The sequence below is a fragment of the Opisthorchis viverrini genome, assembly GCF_000715545.1.
Source record: "Opisthorchis viverrini unplaced genomic scaffold opera_v5_239, whole genome shotgun sequence".
Classification (NCBI taxonomy): Eukaryota; Metazoa; Platyhelminthes; class Trematoda; order Opisthorchiida; family Opisthorchiidae; genus Opisthorchis; species Opisthorchis viverrini.
Genome location: NW_008751897.1, coordinates 697,024 through 721,765, shown reverse-complemented (window position 1 = coordinate 721,765; position 24,742 = coordinate 697,024). Strand labels below are relative to the sequence as shown.

Below are 24,742 nucleotides of genomic sequence, written 5' to 3'. Positions count from 1 at the left end.
AGATACAGAGATTGAGTTAAAACCACGGACTTTCTGGGCAGTAAATTCAAACTCTAAACACAGCCTCCTCGTCCTCGCATTATATATATATATATATATATATATATACATACTTGTTTGCTTGCTTTTTTACAAAGATGGTATCACCAAGAAATCCGGGACGCAAACCATGTGACCATCTGATAGTATGAAACCTTTTGTGCACAGCAATCTTATCAACTTTGGTTATAGCTTGGATGAGATAACCAAACACTGGGACACAGAAAGTGAATGTCTGCCTAAATGGTCTGATTCGTCAGAGCTTCAGTGCTTCAATATGACCCGGAAATAATCGGATGCGTTTGAAGATAACAACTCAGGTAGTTGTCTCCGCTCCTAGCTGACTGAACAGAACAGTTTTTAGAAAAAGTTGAGAAATCAGACTCGATACAAACTAGAAAAAGACATGGAATGAACACTATAGAAAAATGGATGAAAATAAGGCACCGCCATTTAAGCAATAATCATTGGAGCAATGTGCTCCGACCATTTTCTCTAGAGGCCTCGATGCATCTTTTTGGTATACTTTGAAGGACTGCCCGAATAGCATCTTGATCGAGTTCGTCCCGCTGCCGTGCAATTCAGCTTCAAAGTCATCGGTCTTAGCGCTAGACCTCCTCAAAGATTCTCGACGGGATTAACATCCAGACTGCATGCTGGATAATCTGGCAACGAAATGTCAGCACCTTATGAGGTACTGTTGCGTTATGGATCTGAAATATAACTTGCTTCAGTCTCTTACTGGTAATCAGAGATAACATAAATCAACCCAAAAGGCTCAAGTCTTTGATACCACAGAGATTTGCCAATTAGTTTAGATATTGAAGTGCTGTTCTTAACTTACAGTGTTTTCATATCTACTGATTTGGGATTGCTGTGTATGGGTGTTAAGCCAGCCACTAAAGACGATATAACACAACGAATGGTTCAAAATGACTCGAATTTCTAACCAGTATAGTCAGGATTCAAGCTAGTTTACTGCAAGTCCACATACAGAAATGGTGCAGTACTGAGCACTATTCTCAAGTCTTATGCACTGGCAATTGAAGTTGAATCAAACGAAACTATTCGTCATTTGTCTCGCTTGGGAAGAATTGCGGGACATACTTCTCATTTTTTCAAAATGATTGCACTTCCGGCGTGTCTGAATGGATTCAGTCATCTTGTGATGTTACGTACACTAAGGATTGTATGAGTCCCCGAAGGGATTATGGCCTGGAAAAAAAAANATATATATACATATATATATATATACTGTCTGTAGGATATAGTATTGGAGATATGACCAGAAGGCTGTCTTTCAATCGGGTTAACTTGTGGTAGGAGGAGTCATGCATAGCCGGAGTGAGTCTTGGAGGAGTCTCATCTCTATGGATCTTGGATAGGTTTGAGTGGGTTGTAAATCTGGGTGGAAATGAAACCATGAAACGCCCAATCTGCTTCTATATTAACCGGATTGTATCAGGAACTTGGCTTCCAACGGCTACCCAGAGAAAATGACCAACATCCACAGCACGTCACCCGGGAACCTGAGTACTCAGTAAAAGGGTAGGTTTTCACTAGGCCGTAATTTAAGGGATACAATGTCAACACAGCCATACAGCACGGAGTACGTGGTGTAACAGGTTGTACGTACCCAGCCGCCCAACTAATACGGCTCTTATCAACGAGACAAGTCGATCTCCGATGCGCTTCGTAACCTATCTCTGTGTCACACGTTGTGTACCAACTCAGATGAGATTGCGGTGAAATATCTAATGGCAGAACAGACAGAAGCTTAAGAAAATACAACATTTACCTCATTACTTGAGTCAGGTGACCAACCAAGCGACCAATAGGCTACAAACCGAGATTCGAAAACCTACCTCATCGATCGTTGAACACATCCTATACATTGGATAAACAGTTGACCCCAATACAGCATTCAGAACTTTACTCCACAATGTCAACTTGGTCAGCTTTCAGTGAAGTCACGTTGAATAATCAATACCAGTGCGTACAAAAGACCTTGACATAAGCCATCAGCTTGCCTTAGATTGAGGAACCAGACTTGATTGATCCACGATACGATTGGCAACGTTCCACTGATTCATTGCCATTTATCCTTATCTATGATGCAAAATTGATGGATTTTGGTACTACGACTGAGGGAACAAAAGCACAATGTTGACATACCACAGTCTTCTTATTGTCTCAGTTAAACGAAGACCCAATGTTTTAAATATTGGTACTGAGTCCTCTAGTGGTCTACAACTGCTACTAGTGTATTAATACCCTTAAATCTGAAACAGCAGAAGTAGAAACACTAATTACTGAGGCCCACTTCCAATCCGGTCATCCAGATTCAATGCCAAACTGCTATCAAATGGGAGACAGGGCCTACTGTGCAAGGGTACTGGTGGAATGTTGACGGTTGGTATTCTTGCAACGCGGTGACCAACCGTTCAGAGGGGAAGAACAGCTGAAACGGAACATATAGCCTACACTAGAGCTGGGTAATATCAAAAGAGAAGTCGGGTTGCATTATGTAGAAGCAAGAGAGCTGAAGCTGAGTCAAGGCTGTTCACGATGACAACACAGTCAAAAATTCCAGAGAACGCAACAATCCGCATTGGAAACAACCATCAGGATTGTGGAAGACGTTAGGAAACGAAGCGCTTGTTTGTAAATAAACAGTGTTGGCCAAATAAGTGAAAATAATGAGGTAGTTATTGGCTGAACAAAGCGGGACTTGGATTGAGCACGGTACAGCATCAAACACTGTCAGAAGTAGACGAATGCAACGTTTCGCATACCGAATCCGAGCAAAAAGGAGATAGATTTTTGCGCAGGAAAACAGAGATGATATGAACATAGGCAAGCCTATCTTCTGTCCCCAAATGATGTTCCCTCCGTGCTAGATTTCTCGAGAGTGAATCTCAACTCAGAGCTGAGAACTGATTTCCTTGCCAATTTACACCTTCAAAAATGATGCAAACTCCCAAGCGCGTTTACTATCAACCAGAAGATGAATGCGGGAGAAATGCTTCAGCAGCAGTTACCATGGGATATGCTCCCAGATGTGAATAACACGACAGAAAGACAAAATAGGGATACAAAGAAAAGAAAGGAGAAACACTTACTTTCCAAGGAGCACAAAATGTCTTTCTGGTAGTTGGAACCTCATTATCTAAAAGTAAACCGTTCTGGAGAGAGCTGAGCTCCGTTCTTTGAATAAGAGGTGAATTAGGCGTCTAATTTACTACTCACAAAAGTGGTTTAGGAGCAAGGGAGGGATCTTGAGTCGATCAAAAGCACAGAACAACCAGTGAGACGTGAAAAACACTCCAGTATGAAGTAATAATTGGCGTAGGGGTAAAGTACAACAATGGAGAGTCAAACTCTGGACAGATGAACATTAGCCCTTGCCTTTAAAACTCAATAAGAATTCCCCCGACGTGAATGTAGGCATAGTATCAGCTTCCCCGATGAACATGGTCAGCCTACTCTCTACGATGCTGATCGCAGGTCAGTAGACGCGTGATCTCGATTCAATAGGCATTCCACGATGACGATCTGTTATGCACAACCAGGAAAACAGCCACTGAAATGAGGTACAGAAGACTAGTAACTAAGGTGCCCTTCGTATCATGAACCTCATGAGATGCAATAAATGACAAAGCTTAAAATCGGTTACTAGCTCAATAGCTACACAAATTCGACGACTATGCTCTCCCGGGATTCGCGCCGGAACTGAAACAGGATCAGCTTACACCGGTTAGAAAACTATTCGCTGGAAATGGCATTTGCCATTCTATGTGACAAACTGAATTCGGAAAAGTACGTTTAATGCACAAAGTTTAGCTGGAACTAACCAATAAAAATAGAGCAGTTGTTTCCATGCACAGAACTCCAGTCTGGACATTCTTGGGTACGAATAGATAAACAAACCTCAGCGGATAAACAGCTTGCGCTAGTTGCAACTGGTCTTTCCAGATGAACTTGCATGGGTGGAACGACCCTACTTGAAGGGATACATAGTTCTCCTTAAAAATGAAACATTATTCTTGTTACACAGGCGACATGTTGAACAGAACGCAAAAAACGTCCCCTGAAACAATCTTCATGGATGAATGAGATCAGAAGGATCTGCGAACTGAGATGAAGTTATGGGAAGATAGTCTGCGAAACGTCACACAACCGCTCACCAATTAACCCAAGCAGTCAGTCGCGGTCCACCCGATTTAATCAAAGGTGGAACCTCATGTTCCATCGCCGATGCACGAACACTCGGGCCGACACTTCGTTTCTCTTCGGAACCGCCTGATGATCTGGCTGGAAGATCAGATTTTCGGCGTCCTCCACTTTCACTCTGAGTCGTGGCACCATGTGAAGCACTAGAGATGCACATTTGACACGCTTGAAGACCCACAATGGCTGCTGTTTGGACATCCCCTGTCACATCCACGTAGCTCTGAATAAGTGAAACGAATTCAGTTGATGAGATACCCGTCAGAAGGACAGCCTCCAACCGCCCAGCCTGGATCATACGTTCACAAGATGACCGGACGAAGGTCAGAAGCTAGAGAAAATGCACAAGAAAAAAATAACCTTAAATTTTAGTGGGAAGCATTGAAGATAGATTTAGCAAAAGAGGTTCAAATCCTCAGCCATCTATTAACATGCTCATTGGCGCCCAGTACAATTCAGGTAATTTGACACCCAATGCAACTTGTTGCTAGTCTCAGCGTAGAATCATGAGGAAAGTGCAAGAATTCAGACAGCATGTGAAAGTTTTGACGCGACGTAATTTAGGATGGAATAGAATGGAAAACATGGTTTAGATGTAACGACCCTTCGATGCCTAGATGCCATGCAACCCAAAAGACGAGATGCTTTCAATAGAATGGAAAACATGGTTTAGATGTAACGACCCTTCGATGCCTAGATGCCATGCAACCCAAAAGAAGCACGAGATGCTTTCAGGTTGCCCACACCTAGAAGGAGCAGTCGAGATGCAGAGGTCATCTCGAGCCCGAATAGAATAGATACACTGTGCAAGTACAATAATTTGGTTATTTATACTGACGCGGGGGCAACTGGATTTTTTGCAGACAGAACGAACAAGAAAGTGTGAGAATCACTGTTGTCAAGATGGCTGTGCGATACTGATCGGTGGATACGTGGTCCTGATGTCAAGAGCATGTAAGTGCCAGTCAGACGCATGTGTGACCGACCCTAGCTGATGAGCTCCAATACGGACCAGAGGCTTCGAAGTGCTGAGCCCATAGAGCGCTAACTCACATACTTGTGAAGAGCATGAGTTAGATTCCAAGCCGACGGCTCGAAGATTGTCAGTTCTCTTGAAACGACCGACAACGAGTTGGGGTAAGCGGTCTGATTATTCATGAGCCGCTTGACCAAGTAAACGGATGGCCCGAGAATAAACAGGCAATCTGTATGACACATCATTCTCCAAAAGCGCAAGTAGAAAAAGCGACGTGGTAGACGTACCTCGGTATCGTTGAGATAAAGGCATGCAAACGCAAGGCGGTCACTCAGACGAAGATCTTCGCTTTTCTACAATGGCAGCAAGTTGGAGGGGAGACAGGTCGAAAAATTAAAACAAAACGAAACATAGGAAACTATGTGAACAGGAGACGAAAATGTAAAGAAAAAACGTGTAAGAGGATTGAGTCGTAGCACGAAGCGACAATAAGTTTGCCCATTGGTGATCCATTCACTAAGCTTGTCTATCGCCGTTTTGATTCCTAGTACACTCTATCAGAAACTAGCTTGAGTACGCGGACGTACGCCGTAACAATCTAACCAAATCCCGACTATAGAAAACGATCACCCAGTTCTGGCAAAATCGATATTGAATAGATAATGGAAAAGTAAGAATTTGCTACTACGTGGCATTACCAGTTCCTGACGTCGGGCTGTTATCCGGGCATCGGTAGGCCAGTGATATCATCACACTTGGTGGAGCAGCATTTGCGAACATACTGCCTAGCTCAACAAATAGACTAACGACAACCTACACAATCTGAACTGAAAGTGTGCGTATGCCAGTCGACCGACCTCCTTGAAAGGCTTTTTTCGCACAACCACGTGAAGGGTGGAAGAGAACCAGAGGCGGTCAAACAATGACTTGCAGCGAAGCATGGAAGCCATTACCAGCAAACTCAGCTGCGCTGGTCACTGCCCTCTTCCTGGATGGGGACCCCGAGACGGGCCACATCAATGGTTAGAGACATTGTCAGACATGGCCCAGTCGCGCCCTCAATGGTGCTCGTGCATCCAAGCTATTACCTTCAATGCATGGCTCCTTTTCCAACCCCCCCCCACTTGACAGCCCACTGACAGTGGTGGATTTATGCACCAATTTATCAGCTCCCACCTCCAATGCGCAGCTACCTACCTCCCTTCAAAACATCCGTGAACCAAACTGCGGCAGCTACAACCACTGTACGACGAGTACGCGGTTATTACAGCTGACAGTGATGATGATGAACTGCAATTGTTCGTGTCAACCATGATGTTATAGGTAACAGTGAATTGGAAGATCTTCAGTTCACTATGAGGCACCCTTTCGCCGCCTAGCTACCATGCCAACAAGAGGCGCGAGAGCTGGGATAATACCAGATTGCCCGAGCCTAGATAGGAGCAGTCGAGATGCTGAGGATGGGTTCGAACCACGGAATTTTCGGTCCGTAAGCTGGCGTCGGAACCACTGAGCTATCTCAAACCCAATAATAATAAATAACACAGTAAGGATGACGTCATGAAACGCCTTCACTTTCAAAGAGACAGAAAATATATAAAAGGATAATAGTCATGCAGTATGTTTGAAAATCATCCTAGCTTTTTGTGTGGCACCTGAATAGGGACAATCGACGGGGAGAAGTTGTTGCGAATTCGATAATGGGTAACAACACTCATGTTGAAGAATTACAAGCAGGAGAAGCGAATTATACCGACACTAGTGATGTACACACTCTAATTATTCAGCTGTGGTCAGCAACTTGTTCTGGCAAACAACCACAGAGTACTATTAAAATCCCACGTACCAGTATGGGATCAAAGTCTCCACCTTGCCTTGTCAAGAAAGTGAACATCACACGTAAGTAACTGTTCTCTAAACGACTCAACATGTTGGCACAAGTTGCTCGCCACAGCTCGTTCTGAGAACCAGTGAATCCCGCCAGAGCCAGGGCAACGAGTCCAATTTCTTCATTTGCCAAGGTCTCGCTTCTCACGTGTCTGCTCACACTCGGTCCTGATGGAGGCAGATGGAGTGCTATTGAAGATTCGAATGAATATGATACACGTATACACATGATACACAAATATACAGGGAAAAACGATATCGAGAGACAGAAATATGTTGCATCAATTAACGTAATGAGATTCGATGGTTGCTGGAGAGACTTCTACAGCCTGGAATGGTGTCAATTCATACCATAAAGGATAGAAGGTCATACTTTGGCTATATGGGTGGGTATGGGCGAATAACGCGTATCTCCTCCGACCACTTATTCATACAAACTGACTCGTCATTGTTAGCACGACATATCCCAGGTAGGATAGTTTTCCACTGCTACCAAGCTGGAAGAAAGCAAACATTGCAGAAACGAAAAGGTCACAATGAAACGATAACTATTCGTTAGCTGACTTTCATCACTAATTGTTAATAATTCAAGCATCGCGGATAGATTATCTTGGAAAATCAGCCTGAATTAGTTTGGCGAACAATTTAGCTTTGGATACACGCAACGCTATTGAATGTCTGACGAACTCACTTCACTGCACAAACATTAAAATCTGTTTAAAGCAGTTGGCACAAAACGTGTCATTCAGTTCACATTAGTGTAACGGTGATACTACTGATGGGGAGGCATGCGAGTAGTATGTTTTCTCGTAAATCCACTTTGCGTCTCTTGAAAAGTGAGATCTACTACGGAATTTGCGGAGTCACTTTGTAGCATTTGCTTGGATTTGAACAACAGTCAATGAGTATCCAGAAAAGTTCAGGAAGACGCGTTCAAAGAGAGGATGGATATTCAGTTTTTGTAAACCGGATGCATATGAGAGTTTTGCTTCCCTGTCCGACAGTCTGTAACTGTTCAGTGGGCATTTTCCAATAAATAACTCTGCAGCGAAGGCCTTCTTCCTTTCATTAGTAGCTCCTCCCGAGAAGAGATTCTGGCATCTCTTGAGGGGTAGTTTCGAACGACGACGCCAAGTTAAGCAAGAAACATTGGCAATATACAAACAACTATGATCAAGAACTGATGGTTTTTACAGACAACCACTTCGTAATCTCAGCCTCAGTACAAATGGCGATGTTGTCGTGTCGCGAAACAGATTGCAGTTACTGATCAGTGCTATCTGTTGGCTTGCTGTCGTCGGCCGCGATTCAGATGACGACGATGATGTAGCGGAATAACTGTGACATATGAACCCGTGTCCAATAACCACAGTGGTTGAAAACTCCTTCGGACTGTCTTCTAGGACACCCCTTTACAGGACAATTCCTTGAATAAGGATGTGAGGAGTGCAGGCTGAAGACAGCGAATCTCCCGTTTGATGACCGCCGATGGGACCGATGGAAAACGGTCAGTACCGAGGAGTATTTGCTGCATGGAACGTAATAGCCCAACGCTTGTCGACGGACCCTAATATGTCGTCTACGTTGTTCCTCTGATTTTAAAAGGAGAAAAATGTGGGGGAACGAGAAGCCGAGACCGGATTCTGTATCAGACCAAGATCAGTTGAAATGTGACTGGTTTGCTCAGAAGTGAATATCTTGAACGACTATCGCCTACAGTCAACTCGGAAATTAATTTAAAAAAAGTACAGCCGGTTGGTATAATCCATAAATAGCTAGTGTTGATCGGATATAAGCGAACCTGATCCATCATTAAAGCGCACAACACATTAGTTTTGAGTTTCGGGGGAGCAGTGGTAACGTTGTGGCTCACACACGGAAGGAACCATAGTGACAGAATTCATCAGACGTGGTCACAGATATAATCAACATCCCGCAGGGAATGCCGTACTTCAGGAACCCTTTAGAAGTCTAGGATCTTCAGTGGAATCAATACGTAAGTAGCCACCCAGACAGTAGTGCAACAGAGCCACATTTCAGATCCACCAGAAAACTAAATTTGGTGAAAACATACCTGTTGATGCACGGTTCAAGAAGCTCAGTGCCCAGTTGAACTTTAAATTTATCAAGGCCATTGTCGCAGCACGTCCGTATTCACCTTCAGCACACACGCTATAACCAAAAAATAGGCATTAAAACTGTGTGTGACAAATGAACCGTGCGACAAAAACACTCTTCAAGAAAACTACGATGCTTCCTACGATGTCCTTACGTGGATAAAAGTTCAAACATTCAATAACAACAACTGCTAAGAAGGGAATAAGATAAAGGATTTTTCGAATAGCGATGCTTGTACTCCGAATGGCTGATATCCAAACCACGATAAATCTACATTACGTTCAGTGACAGACCAAGTTCACATAACTATATTCTTACCGTTAACCCCTTTGTGACGATCTTTTCCTGACTTTAACCGTATTTGGATTAGTTATGTCGATATCGCACGGAACGCCAAGTAAGAGATTCGGCTAAACGTATAGCAGTTCTTCTTGCAAAAAACACTTGACGGTAGCGGTTATGAGGGGATTCGGATCTTATGAGCAATTCGCCGATAGCAATGAAACCGACCTATTTGAATTCGCTTCCTAATTCTGTCACCATCTCCTGCTCAAATGTGCCGGAAATTTAGATGTTTTCGGCATATGCGCAGGGAAACAATTTATACCTCTCGCTCGACAATAGCCTCACAGGAAATTCGGAGTATTCCTTATAAAGGGTCTTAATTTACAAAAAAAAGCGTGAGTACTAGGGGAACCAGAGGAAATTCACATCACTGATAACAACTCAGTTTGGGAAGGAGTCGCTCGGCTCTGTTTATTTCGCGAGTACCATTGACAGCAACACACCAGTAGTGTATACTGGCGCTTGAGTTCGTAAAGCGTAAAAAGAAAGGAGGGGTGAGGACTTAGGGCAGGAGAGTGCTGTCTTTAGGGAAGACGGTACTCAGGATGCTTACACCACTGAACAGCGATGAATAAACACTCTTGGGCATCATCTCAAAGTGAAATGTGAAGCACAAAAAACGCAGGATTGGCACGAAACGACAGGCAAACTGTGAATACGCAGTCAAGTTAGGGAGAGACTGCGTTATGCCCACTGGGATGGGTTACGTGTCATGTTCCTTAGGGCTTCCAAGTACGTGCAAGAATCTCGAGGATTCCAGCCAGGAAGGTAAAAGGTTCCACAGCATCCAGTTGAACTGTGGTCGGTTTCATTTCGCGTTGCCATTCACTGTCTGCCCCCTTCCTCATCGCTACTTTTTGACTAGTTTTGGTTGCCTTAATGATTCCGCTCTGACACAATTCCGTTTCGAATATGCCGCGGTTAAATAACTCGTGCTATGCTATGAAGGCAATGGTGATCTCAAATTTGATGACGCTTGAAAGAACCGAGTTTCGGTTAGAAATAACTTACAGTGAAATTAGTATCACATTGCATAATAATTGTAAGGGGATAACGAGAAACAGGATAGTCTCCGTTTAGTAAACAAGAATTTAAGCTGAAACAGTGTCTTGGTTTAATTTGTACTAAAACTACCTGACCTGCTCTTATTCAAACAACTTACGACCATATTTGTTTATAAAGAACAGCTGATTAAAAGTCGAGACATGACTACTCAACAAAAAAAGAAACCGATCGCTTTCACCCAGGTATTAGTATTTTCAAAAAAGTCTCTATACGAAGGTTTCGACCAGTGACAATTTCTTCCCTCACTTTAACATTTCACTTTCCGTCTGGTTTCGGAAGACGTGCCAAAATTTTTTATGATCCCTGTTTTGCAAGGGTTGTTACATGGTGCGAAAAACTGTACTGCCCCCGTACATCGATTGATGCACCGGGAAGGACAAAATGAATACATACTAGTAGGCCATCCGTTTGCTACGGAAGAATAAAACTAACAAAATCGAGGAGAGAAGGGTAAACTTACCTTTCAAATACACGTCGCTGAACGTCGACCGTGTCGTCGAGACGCCACATGCACAATCGGAGAACGTGAGACCTAGACGAGATAGAGCGGCTTGAAAACAATATCTAGGTTTGGCGAGGAAACGTTAAACAAGAATCTGCTCAGGCAGCAACTGAGATTACATTAACCGGTGTGCAGTACGTGCTACATGGTTGCTACAAGCAAACAGGGGCATATTGGTATAGAGCGGCAACCTAAAAGCAATCAATCTATTGTCCACGACATGCTAACTTTTCTTCAAGATGTCCGGAAACGGTCATTATCAAAATGTTGTCTAACCATTAAGCTCCTTCGTAAGAATGGGTTGGCGGAAAAGACAACACAGTTAGTTGACTTCAACTCCCTATGCGATGTAAAATGGGATACGGCAATCAATCCCAATTCAAATGATTGATGGTTATGAGTAAGAGCTGTGTCAGGAGACCTAGGAACAGTCTCTTGATGAAGAAAACAACTCTGTATCTGGTCCTTACCTTTCTGGGCTGCGATATCGAGGGAAAGGAAGTTGTGTATCCAGTCCTTCCCAATCGGAGCAGGATAACACTTCGCTCGGGGTCGGTGTTCCGGAAGGGCTGCATTCGCCAGACAGAATGGCCAAAGCACCAGCGTAACGTAAGAAACTTCGTGCACGTAGGGTTGACTCTTTGAAACCGTTTGAACGCCCAGCAGATCCGCAGTCGGTCTCAGCTGTTACAGTAAAAAAAGATGCGGAAGCGCGAAAGAGTCAAGCAAAAGTTAGGGACAGGACATGAAAGTCCTTCTGGATATACAGCAACACAGGACGTTCACGAGAAGTGGGAGCTCGATGAAAATCAACCGGGTTGAGAGCCAAATCATCCGAAACGAAAGGCAAACTGCTCACATTCGTTTCATCTTTCGGGAAGGAATCTGATCAACTTTGCTTTTGAGCTTAAAACTAAATCCTCAGCACAGAGTACAAACATTGACTTATCAGAGGAGTGTCAGGGGACAAGTTTGATCATGTAGTAGGAATTTGCTTCAGCTGACCAAACTCGACAAACTGTCACCCGAAAAAAAATTCAGAACGACACGATTCTTCAAAGCTGCCCATAGCTTCCCTGGACAGTTCACTAGGAGTACCTTGGCCATTTGGCCGGCATATCCTGGTGAATATATACAAGTAACTGCGCAAGATCCCCACTAACATTAGAAGCCAAGGTCGGCCGGCGCAATTTATTCTTCCATTCCCATACGCCGCAATATTTTAGGACTTACACGTCTATTGTTCGTTAATCAATATTTGACCGAGAGAAAAGCAGCACAAAGAAAGTGTAATCTAACCAAGATCTACTCTAAATGTCCAAGTATTATCCATTCTGAGTGATAAACACAAAACAGTCTCCCCAATGAACAGCATAGCAGTACCATGCACCGTTCATACAGCTTTTCGTTGCAGCAAATCTGTGGACCATAGCGATATAGCAAGGAGCATTTTATTACTACAGCAAGACAATGTCAAAAGTAACAAGGCGACCACCAAAAGTCGCCCAAAGAACAGTCGATGAGGCGACAATGTATCACACACCATTTTGCAGCATCTTTAGAGCTTACTGAACCTTAATGCTTCAGTTTCAAGATCACTTCGGTCATCACTGCCCGGTAGTTACAACCACGTCCACCAGGTTGCAGAAATAGTCCACGTTCCAATACTATCAATAAAGATAGTAGTTTAAGTAGGAGCAAACGTGTAGTCCCACTGGAACTGCTCAACCGGTCGAAGACAACTGCTAAAACTATGGTCAGCATTACGTTGCAGACAGGGAAAAAGTTTGTATGATGCGTGTGATTGAAGAGCGCGAACAGAGCGGTAGCAAGCAGATCGACAACAAACGTGAGAGATGCCAAACGTAAGGTGGATAGGCTGTTTTGGCGAAAGAGTAGTCAAAAACGGGTGAAAATGGATGAAAATGAATGGATGAGTTAATGAATTTCAGTTTTGAAATGTGGAGGACATAATGAAGATTATGAAAGACCGTCGCACAAAACAAAACTCAACATGTTATGTCAGATGCAAGAAATTCGTTCAGCTGTAACACCCTTCCAGTGCCTAGCTGCCATGCTACTCGAAAGAACCATGAGGGCTGGGATACTGCCAATGTGCCCAAGCCTAGACAGGGAAGGTCGAGAGGCAGAGGTTGGATTCGAACCACGGACCTTCCGGTTCTGTAAATTCGCGCTCTAACCACTTGGGACATCTCGCACTAGATGTAAGAAAGAGATGAACTGTGAAAGTTTATTAGTCTTGCTGTACTAGACAGCAACAAGGTTGGGTAGATAACAGAAAAAAAGTGGCGACTTACATCGATATCGGGCACCAAATTCGGGAAAATAATCCTGAATATCTGAAAGAATATTTAGCTTAGGAAGAGGCAGTACATGGAACGGAGATTGTTGCAATTTTACATTGACAGGACCACACTACTAATAACATCAGAGTTCAAAGGATACATTTGATCCACACCCATAGTGTTCGAAGTTGGGTGGCATCTCCTGACAGACCGATGTAAGAAGAGATGTCTTTCTGTTGTGGTGGTTGAGAAGCAAAAGTGTGAATCAGCCATGAGCGAACAAACGACAGCTGAACAGTCGTGAACCATTATAAACAAAGACAAGTGTTCAGCTGTTCAGGTGGACGCCAGATGTGAGAAAACTCAGTAAATTTCGACTCCTCAATACTCAATACTTGGCAGCGAAGTATGAAAGCCATTACCAGCAAACTCAGCTGCGCTGGTCACTGCCCTCTTCCTGGATGTGGACCCTGAGACAGTCCACATTGTCAGACATGGCCCATTCGCGCCTTCAACGGCGCGCGTGCATCCAAGCTATTGCCTTCAATACATGCCCCCGTTCCCAATCTCCCCACTTGACAGCCCACCTACAGTGCTGGATTTATGCACCAATTTATCACCTCCCACCTACAATACGCAGCTACCTACCCCCCCCTCCCAAATCATCGGTGAAAACTGCGACAGCTACAACCCCTGTACGACGAGTATGCGGTTATCACAGCTGACAATGATGATGTTATCACAGCTGACCTCAGTACTCATGAGCACAGCCAAACTGTTCAAGAACAACAGTGTCCCTGTTAGGACTTCTAAGATGTCCATCTAAAGTGCGTCAACAATGTTCTGATCTATCCCGAAAAAAACGACCGAGATTATGAAAAAGAAGAATCGTGGCTTATTTGTTACCGCTGGTTATTTGATTTTTTGCTGTATTAGTGTGGGAAGAGTTTGCACCACAAGCATGACAGGCAAGTTGGAATCCCCATCTCACAAATGGATGCCTTCGGTAAGTTTGATAGCACCGTTCAACACCGGGACCCTCGTCTCATACAGTACAGTAAACGTCAACTTCAGGCCGGTATATCACATGTAGTTTATCTCAGCGAACAATCTCATCATTTCATAGGGGCAGGAAAATTCAGAAAGCCCAGGGGAGGTTGCATATTTTCCAGATGATGAACTCAGCTTGAATGAATCGTCCGAGTGGCTTCTTGTATAGCAGAGTCCTCAGTCGTGTCAACTTAAGTTGTAGCGATGCGGTGTAAGTGGGAGATCGACCCAGGCTTGGGTGCAGAGCTCTATACAGACTTGGTCCGTACCATCGCTCACAATATGATTACAAATAAACCCTGTCCAACATCCTCACTTAAAGTCGTTCTACGATCTACATAAATGCGATTGACGGAAAACTATTTAACTCTGCCAAAATCTCGTTCAATGAAATCACCCTTCCCCTCATCATTGGTCCGGCTTATCATGAATGTTGGAGGAACGATTGGGGCCATATGCACGTGAATATCACACTGGGAGTAAAAAAAACAGGGTAACTGGACAACAGAAACCGTAGATAACGTTTTTTTTTAAAGAATGAGGGTTCATTAGTTAGAGATCCGAATGATTCGGTCAGTCCTCTGGTTACCACCACCCTACTTTTCGAAGAAGCGATCAAACCCACAGCAACTGAACCTAGTTCGGCTGCCTTCAAAGCCTGAAGCTTTAGGTGATATGCTGATAGCATAAACATACTTAGTTAACCATTGTCTAAAACGAAGGAGTTTCTTAGTGGGGGTTGCAGTGCATACACAATGGTTACAACTCCTGAAAAGGTTTACTCTAAAGCAATAACACGACCGGTATAATCTTTATTGGTACCATTACTATTGTTATTAATCACGAAACGAACGAATTGCCGCCGCACAACAGACAACGTGAAGAGCCACATAATTTCGGCACCTTTGTTATCGCACTACGCACATCTTCCGAATTTCTAGAAACCCAACCAACCTATTTCATCCACATGGTCTAAAGGAACGGACACTGTAATCCTATGAATATGAATACTTGGTTGTATGTAAGGAAGAACGAGGGCTGGGATAATGCCCGGTTGCCCAAGCCTAGACAGGGAAATCGACATCAAACCACGGGACCTTCCCGTCTGCAAATTCGCAAACTAACCACTGAGCCATCTCGTCCCCAAACCAAAACGAAAACATAGGAGCGTCCATTGCATTTTTCCGAACTGAAAACTTGAAATAAAAGATCAGAAATATTAAAAGATTAGCCACCTTGTCCTAGTACGGAAGTTCGGACCAAGCTAACCTTCTTCTCTTAACCTGTATGTACTTGTTTTTTTTTACAATTTGGTGGAGTCATTTCACTAACACATGTATCTCAGCTTTTTGGGCATTATTGCTGAATTTATTAATGGAGCACTCTGTGAATAAACTAAAGGGGATAAAACAAAAAACCTACCGCAGTGCCGTAACCCGATTCCGCGCGAAAACGCATCACATGGGCTATATCATTCATAACGTAAGGACCTAAGGTCAGATTAGCAGGGGTGTGAGAAGCGGTCACAGGATCAGGATCCTCCGATTGTGCATAAGCCGAGTATTCGAAGGCGATCTTTTCGGACTGTTGGGTTGAGTTGGAATTAGGTTCCGGGGGTCGACTCGACTTGATTCCGTTGGGACCACAAGTTGTCCAGTGTCCCCTGTAGGTCCAGGTCAATTCATTTTCCGTCGACCAGGTCTGCATGAAATTAAACGAGATATGGGAAAGATACAGTACAGTAGAACGCTGTCGCAATCAAAGACATTAAAAATTGCCAGGTCGCTGAGATCGGAAGAATGTTACGGCAACCCAGTTCCGTTACAATCAACCGTTCCATGACTCAGTTGAAAACATCCCCGTCAGATCAAACAATGCTGGGATACGTCAAGTTGAGGGAAGTGTCACCAAGGTGACTAGATGTGTGTTAGCTACAGTTGAATCTGTTTTCTTCATAGATGTCCTGTCGTTCTATGGTGAGATCGCACGGGCGAAAATGGGTTCTTCTGTAAGGTGCACATTCCATTGGAGGATGGGTGTAACTAGATTATTAGTCCGAGAAAAATTCGTGAAAACTATCGAATAGAATGCAACGAGGGAGATATGGACTTCCCAAAATGATGGGACCAAACAATCCCGAAAAATTAACCGCTACGAATATAAATGGTTTATAAAAGGGATAAAAACATTTGCAATCGAAAACTGCAGTAATTGGACAATGCTGGCGAATTTGCGATGGATGGTCACGAAATAAATTCGATACGAACAAAGAAAGTTGGTACTACCGCGTGTTAGCGAATTCTTCCGGGTGGCTAATGTACTTACGCTCCAGATGACACAGCCAGCTTCAAAGTCTCCAGGTGTCTTTTAAAACGGCTGTATATAGACTATAAGCGCAGTAACATTTCAGCCTTCCATGAATAGTGAGACATCGCTGCAAACAAGGTTTGTCTGCACTAATACTTCAACGCCATCCATGACACTATTCAATCAAAAGTCAGTCCAAGGATTACGGTAGAGATCAGTAGGTGCCAAGCAAGAACACTGTATGGATTCGTGCATACTACAAATAGTCGGTTTATTACTTCGTGCTGAGACATCCTTGAGCACCAGGCATTTGGTCGCCTTTACTGGAAACTCAATTGCAAACATACCGTCACCCGAAGGGAACTGGAACCCGTGACCTCACAATTACCAGAGGAGCACCACACTAAGTGAGCTGCCACGGACGCTACCCAGTGTCGCATCTATGCATTTGTTTGGCCACACCAGCGCCTCTCTCTCCCAAAGTCCCCTGTGTGATATTCGCAGTGGGTGAGATGGAGTATCGCTCAGACAGTCGAAGATCATCAGCTTTCTGAGCGATATCAACGCCTAATCATCACCAGCGGAACTCACACTAATGACGCTGACTGACATCAACCGTTAAACCAATTAGGCAACCCTCATAAAGGAAACTACTCACAAGGTTGCTGAAAACTCTTCGATAGCCCACGGCGAGATGGCCCAAGTGGTTAGAGCGTGAATTTACTGACCGGAAGGTCCGTGGTTCGAACCCGACCTCTGCCTCTCGAATTCCTCTGTCTAGGCTTGGGCAACCTGACTGTATCCCAACCTTCGTGCAACCTTCGGGTGGCATGGCAGCTAGGCACCGAAAGGGTGCTACAGCTGAACGATATATATATATATATATATATATATATATAACCCACGACCGGATTCGCCCTTCTTGGGGCTCATCGGGTAGGGGCAGTCCCCGAGTTTTCGTCAACTTTATGTTCTACTTGAACCCAAATTGAACTGTTTTCGAGAAATACACTCATTTGCAAATCAATTTGGTTTTCACAAGAGACTCAACTGAATGTCTCGTTTATGATACTCAGTTGTAGAATATCATAAACGAGAGATTCAGTTGAGTTTCTCGTGAAAACCAAATGGATTTGCAAATGAGTGTATTTCTCAATTGAGCAATCGTTCGGCAATTTACTGTGGCGCGAAGCAGTATAGCGTCGGCAGTAGATTAATTGGTTTGCTAGTCCTCGTGAGCTCGGGTCCTGTCCAAAGATGTTTGCCTCTTCGTTTGCACTGTCCGCTTAGGTTTCCGTACAAAATTATACAAAATTTCATCACTTCCACCTAATTTTCTCGTTATTTGAAAGCAACAGTAGTGTGTGCACCCTGCTTAGGTATGCACGCGAGCTGAAGAACGCACAGAGGCTTTCATCAACTTACCGTGAAATGACTCACAAAGAGTTACGTTAGACCTAGGCGCGACGGAGTATAGGTGCTTCTAGAATCATGGCTGCACTCGAAAAAGGTTGGGGCTTCTGGATAGGCGAAGGTTAACAACAATTCCAACAATCAACAGAATCGTGCGCAAAACGGCTGGCAGAGCACGGTGCACTTGAGGTCGACTGGTTACGGTGAAAATCACATGACAGCTTAGTTTTCGCTCTTCGGTTCTAATAAAGGTTAAAACAACAAAATCCAAATAGTAAAAAGCCAATATAAATAAAAACGGTTTAAAGCCTTTCGTCGTTCGGTTGTTAACTGAGTTTAGCAGGTTGATGCACAAGGGTCATCAACGATCGGACCGTTACAACCAGTGTCATCTTGAAATGATCAGCCTACGCCAACAACATTGCTCTTAATAAAAGGGTGATAACATGTACCTACAAGGAGAAGGATAATTAAACCCAACCCACTGGATGAAAACCACTGCGCAAAAGCAAACAATGAGGTTAGGGCGGCATAAAGCTAGCGTTTTACAGAAGGCCCAGGTCCCGACCAGTAGCTCAGGACTTGAGAGACTGCGAGATCGAAAGCCAATCGACGGCTTTGTAACAATGATCGATCCATCCAGATTAAATCTTCTAACACCAGGCGCGGTGTTTTCCAACTGATCACAAGTACTGTAAAATTAATGAAATACAAGACCCCACCTTTTCTTTGTGGGATAATGAACACATCAAGCTACTCACAATCGTTGTCCGTTCTACCAGTTGCGCGACGTCGAGGCATCCATCTCGATCCAGTGTTATTAAACAGTCGGGGATGGTTGGATGCCAACTGAAAGACATAACGGCGGTGTTTGGTCCACCAGACGCTGATGATACAGAAAGGGTATGGAGGAATGGTGTTACTGATCTGTACAAGTGTCAACGAAAGCATAGTGGCTCGCCTCAGAGCGAGATCCTTATAAGAGGTCTCAAATTTAATGCGGAAAACGTTTTTCGGGGAAACAAGTGGAGATGGAGAATGAATGTGGTACCATAGAAGTTATCACTAACGGGCGTTTGCCAACAACCCCTTGAGCACGATGGAAATCCAGTGGACAGAGAAATACTGCAGTTAAGGAGAGGATGTCTGGGCTTTACCCAAACCACTCTTCCCACGCACAATGAAACGAGTCTAAAATGCGGAAGACCACTTTTGAAGAATCATTCTTCATGTGGATGCAACACTCTCGAGCCCAGGCGGATCAGATGATACACAAAGCGGTCGAATGACGAATTGTAGTAACTGAATGCGTTCGAGACAAAGTGCAACACCCAGGAGGTGATGCCATTTACTAGTCTTCCAACGAATCTGAGTGGGAAATGAACCGTTCCGGAAACGAAAATGTGACTTGGTTGACCAAGAGCGGTGTTATGACATACCGCGACAATATGGTAGCAATTTAGGCAAATGACTTACGAAATACAAGGCGTTCAAACATGACTTGTTCTGATTCTTCAACCGATTGCAGGTACATTGGATAGGTGTCATACAGTGCGACTGAAAAAGAATCCTCCAGCAGTACGCCAAGCCAACCTTCTCTGAAATGTGCATACAAATACCACAGAACATATAAACCACCGTACAAGAAGCTCCTGCAGGTCTTAGTTAAAACACTAGAAGAATGCACATACTCTGGGGAAAGGCTATTCAGTGCCAGGCTCTGGTGTTCCACTTAGTAAGCGGGCCAACAAAGTCACTACTTTACAAGGGTATCACACAATTCAGGTAATGCAGTAAGATGCCGTATAAAACAGAAACAATCATACGAATGTCAGCTGGAAACGGGAATGCCGGAAAAAAGTGAATGAACTGAGAGTACTTTTACAAATGATTCTCGGAGGGAACAAATTACGGTAGCTGTGCAACAGAAGACGATAGAAAAAGGATTGCACTCAACGACTAGACTTTGATACTTCAGACAAACGTTTGGGGTGCGGTGAAAATTTTGAAAGTTTAAAAGCCAAATGGATTTTGTGGCTTATTGAGATTCCACATCGGACCTTACAGCTTTTGTTAAGCAAAGAGACTGAAAACGCAGGCCTGTCTATCATAAACACAACTGGGTAACTTCCGATTGTGAGGTTTTTAGATTCACAACATGATTACTCGAAACCATTATTTTATGGGAAATTTACCTGACTGGGCTCCATTTGACTTGCAACACAGGAGAAGAGTAATTAAAGGTGTAGACCTGTGGAAAACGGAAAAGAGGCCATGATGCAATGGAAGGGACCAAAGGGGACTAAGGTCGTTTTGGGCATGCTACAACATCTTCTTGCAAACTCTGACCCCATAAAACTCAGAACAGGGTTGCCAAAGCTGTACTCCAACAGTTGTTGGTGATTAGAAAACTAACAAAATGGAATAGATTCAAATCTCCTGGAAAAAAGACTAGACGATGTCTGTAGACTGTAGTTCAAAGCTGTAACCAAAAGGTGGTGGTCCCAAACATCTGCGTGCATGGATCACCGTCGTATGAGCCTAAGGGGCGAGCTTTGAATTCCCCACGAGCGTGAATCTGTACGCCATTGCGTTCAACAGGTATTCTAATGGACTCGGTGAAACCATAATCGAACGAGCAGAATAGCAACAAGGACTGAAGCACATGGGCTCTAGGCTTCCGAAGTCAATTGTGCCAATCATTCACAACACGTATGAGACTAGGCTAATCGCTCAACAGTCGAAAGAGAACCTTCGAACAAACAAAACAAAGACAGCACGGATTTCAAGTGTACCGGACTCCCCATAATACGCACCCATAAAGAACAATTAAGCAAGGATAAATGCCTCACTGTCTACCTATCCCCTATTTAATAAGATGCCGTTATCTACGAACATAGCTAAGCGGGTGGATAGTAAATTGTGGGATCTGTGGGGATACCTGACTAACTGATTGACCGTTAGGTCCGAAACGCTAGCTCAACGGACAAAGCAATAAGATCGATTGTCAGCCATTCATTTAGATACTGGTCTTCGAGGGAACAACTGGGCGTCTCCAAACGCCGACAAAGATGCGTTATGAAACAGTCCGCAGCACTTCCTCACCGAATTCAATGATCAGCCTGCTTATGTTATCCATCCCTTGACGGATGTAAGTAGTTCAATCTCGAGTCAACTGCTTGAGGCCAGATGGGCGGTGGACTGGGACTTAGACGTGGTTCACAAATACCACATAGAATAGTAACCCAAACTCTGACTAACAACACAACAGGTAATGAAGAAACCTGACTATTTCTGGTGTGGATGACATCCACATAAGACCTTGTAAACGATACAAAAAATGTAGCTTTCAGACGAACGTAAGCGATACTGGAGCAAAGAAAACTCACTTACTGGTTTTTCCAAACTGTCCAACTTCCAAATAGATACTTGGGACTGAAAAAGAATAGACCGTGATTAGTTTACGTACTCCATGAAAAGGATTAAAAACCACGCATCAACTATCACAGCCAAACTGCTACTGAATTGGCGAAAAACGCAACAAGGAAGTAGAATTTAAAAGGCACTCACATTGAATTCATCCAAACAGCAAATAAAACCGACAAAAATGAATTTGAGCCGATGCAAAATACACCAACTTGGAAAAATGTCTCTAACCACAAGGTTAAGTTGAGTCGGTCGTTCGCGAGCAGTCAAACCAGTTAGTCGCTGTGGGCATCTGTATATATTCATACTGATTGCTCAGAATTGGCAGGGATAAACTAGTGTTTATCTGATCGATCATGGTTTCCTCCCAGAGGCACCTCTGGAGAAGGATATCTCCCCTAAAATGCCTTTGTCTGTCACTTGAAACCTACCGTGTGGCACTCCCAAGAAGACATGAGATACTGTATTTTCGTGCGGTAGTCGTTCCTACCCAGCAGCAACAGACGGTGGACACACCGACATACCACGCTGATGCATTTTACGTGTGCAAGGCTCAAATGACTTGTGTGGACAGGGATGAGAACCGTAACTTGTGCAGGTTAGTATCAGCGAATTCACCGTGTGAGAAGTACATTCCTCACTCGATTGAGGGCTAACTCGGTAATCCAAAGATGCAGTGACCTGCTCGTTCGTCAAAAGGTTTGCCAACTGCGATACCTTCCTAGCCATGGACAACGTACTTCTTGGCGAAGACAACTCATAGAAACAAAGGTTTGTTGCCTGAGTGGCTTGGCTAAGTAGCGGTCATTAGGCCCGACGCCAGGCGCTGTGTGCAAGTCCAGAACAGAACTGAAATAATACCTAAATATATTGATGCCATACCAATTTGGACATGAGTGTGAGGTGGATTCATCCGATTGCTTATAGAAGGAGAGGGTAGCTGTCGTCCTCAATAACACAGGTGTAATTTGGAATACTTGGTTAGCCGTGGTCGTAGTTAAAGCCATACAGTTTCCAAATCCACTAATCTTTCTCTTAATATGCTCACTATGAAGACGAACAGTTTCACTAGCTTTGGCCACTCTTAATTTCAAGTATGGTCACAGTTCTGACAAGCTGGAGGTGATTTGCTCGGGGTCAGGAAAGACAGGATGGAAGGATTCGAGTTATGATGGAGAGTCAAACGAAAATAGCTTAAGGTACTCGCTTGCTTGAATGACAAATTAAAAAAAACGTTTTCAAATTCAACTTTGTTGCCTACTTCAAAGAAGGAAGCTAGTCTCGTGTTGCATGACGGATCAACCGTGAGTCCATTCACCGCTCTAGTTGGAACAACTTGACAAGGCTTCGACGGGTCTGGAACAAACGGGAAAAACATTGATGTACGCGAGAAAAGCAGGTCCCGGACTCACTTCAGCTGATTTTCCGGAAAACCCAGCGTCATCCAACAACCATGTGATATACTTCAGGTGCCTGCCCCTAGTGCTACAAACGGGGGCTCAGTATACGTTCTGTATGTGTTTGTGGAGAATTTAGCGTCTTTCCAAGTGGTTAGAGCGCGAATTTATTAAACAAAGGTCCAACCTTTACCTCTCGACTTCCCCTTTCTAGGCTTTGTCAACCTGGCAGTATCCCAGCCCACGTGCTTCTTTCGGGTAACATAGCAGTTGGGCACCAAACAGGTGATACAGCTGACCGTTTCTTTCCAAGAACCAAATAATAAAAAAAACAAACGTGATGAAACTTAGCACAACTTCTTTACATAGTTGGGCAACAGAATTTGAACCACTCCTTTATTTTTCAATTCTCAAGGTGAATTGATGAAAAGCGCCGCATAATTGCGTCATCCTTGTTGGGAGTCATCAAGTGTGTGTCTCACGAATCTCTATGGGTGTTTCGAACTCGCTACCTCCAAGCTAGTAGTTGAAGGCTAAAGCATCCGATGACAAACAGCTGATCAACAGTGTGACGACATCGTACTTAGTCAGGGTGTAGCACAGGAAACAAACAGTAATCATCTTTCTCCTGAATGGCTTGATTAATGTAGTATAGCCTGTTAGTGTACTAGCCCTCTAGATTGCAATGCTTGTCAAACCTTGGTAGTAAACTCAGGCATTGAGTACCACCATATCCAAAAAGTTCTCCCAGACAGCTACTGAGGTGCAACACGGACCGTATATCCTGGCTCTCTATTGCATCAGAGCCGCCTTTTCCTCAGGATGAAATGACATAGTGTACGGTTTTTCTTTCACACTCGACATATACGTTGCATCCTGGAGGGCCTGTACCCCGGGTTCTGCCTCTTGGACTGATAGATGACCAACACTAGCCTCGTGAAAGGCGTCCTTTTGAACGCATAATACCTTCGTTTTTTTGAAGCATATCAGCAAGACGAGAACTCATGTTAAAGCTAGTTGTACTGGTGTTGTATATACCTTTTGTCAAGCAGAGCCTCCAGCTGCAAAACTGCTTTTCAAAAGACTCAAAGCAAAGGAAAACATCGTATGCATAGTTTGACTAATTGTCGACTAAAATCAAACAGTTTATTTGGCACGGTGTAAAGGAGAATGTTGGTAGTTCGGACTTTTGAGTATTGCAGACTCAGCAAAAAAAACTGTAAAGGTCGCCAGCGTGAACAGCCTGTGGTCAAGAATATTGTTAGTTGTGTATGTCATGGTTGTACGAGGGCTGTGATACTGCCAGGGCGCCCACACCTAGACAGGAGATTGTGGAAAACTTTACATACCTCGGTAGTTGTATTAGCTCTGAAGGAAGTGTGTCTGATGAAGTCAGTGCAAGAATCTCAAAGGCTCGAGTCACGTTTTCTAATTTGCGTCACTTGTGGCGTCAAAAAGGCATCTCACTGCATCTTAAGGGTCGTGTGTACCAGGCTACAGTAAGGGCTGCGTTGTTGTATGGGTGCGAGACAGATAATGTGAAGCATCTTCAGGTTTTCGATCAACGATGCCTCAGAAGCGCGGCTGGTTGTGGATGGCGTCAGCGTGTCAGTACCGAGGCGATTAGAAAACGGGTATTTGGTTGTGCTGCAGGCACCTCAATCCGGGAAAACATCCAGCA

General features: G+C 44.0%; 2 protein-coding genes across 2 annotated transcripts in view; one reads left to right on the top strand and one right to left on the bottom strand.

The window, feature by feature from the left end:
• The window catches only part of T265_08849 (hypothetical protein), a gene marked incomplete at both ends in the record, with an annotated part of 34,512 nt that overhangs the window by 5,415 nt on the left and 4,355 nt on the right, over nucleotides 1-24,742 (bottom strand). Inside the window, 14 exons of the mRNA XM_009174761.1 lie at nucleotides 4,227-4,600; nucleotides 5,533-5,598; nucleotides 7,092-7,321; nucleotides 9,207-9,304; nucleotides 11,121-11,192; nucleotides 11,633-11,846; nucleotides 13,481-13,522; nucleotides 13,629-13,701; nucleotides 15,941-16,219; nucleotides 19,000-19,124; nucleotides 19,715-19,836; nucleotides 20,434-20,489; nucleotides 21,632-21,673; nucleotides 22,926-23,020. Coding sequence (XP_009173025.1) covers nucleotides 4,227-4,600; nucleotides 5,533-5,598; nucleotides 7,092-7,321; nucleotides 9,207-9,304; nucleotides 11,121-11,192; nucleotides 11,633-11,846; nucleotides 13,481-13,522; nucleotides 13,629-13,701; nucleotides 15,941-16,219; nucleotides 19,000-19,124; nucleotides 19,715-19,836; nucleotides 20,434-20,489; nucleotides 21,632-21,673; nucleotides 22,926-23,020 — 1,888 coding nt within the window. The remainder of the gene's footprint in view (nucleotides 1-4,226; nucleotides 4,601-5,532; nucleotides 5,599-7,091; nucleotides 7,322-9,206; nucleotides 9,305-11,120; nucleotides 11,193-11,632; nucleotides 11,847-13,480; nucleotides 13,523-13,628; nucleotides 13,702-15,940; nucleotides 16,220-18,999; nucleotides 19,125-19,714; nucleotides 19,837-20,433; nucleotides 20,490-21,631; nucleotides 21,674-22,925; nucleotides 23,021-24,742) is intronic.
• T265_08848 (hypothetical protein) overlaps nucleotides 6,946-24,742 on the top strand; it is a gene marked incomplete at both ends in the record, with an annotated part of 20,595 nt that continues 2,798 nt past the window's right edge. Inside the window, one exon of the mRNA XM_009174760.1 lies at nucleotides 6,946-7,144. Within this exon, the coding sequence (XP_009173024.1) occupies nucleotides 6,946-7,144 (199 nt within the window). The remainder of the gene's footprint in view (nucleotides 7,145-24,742) is intronic.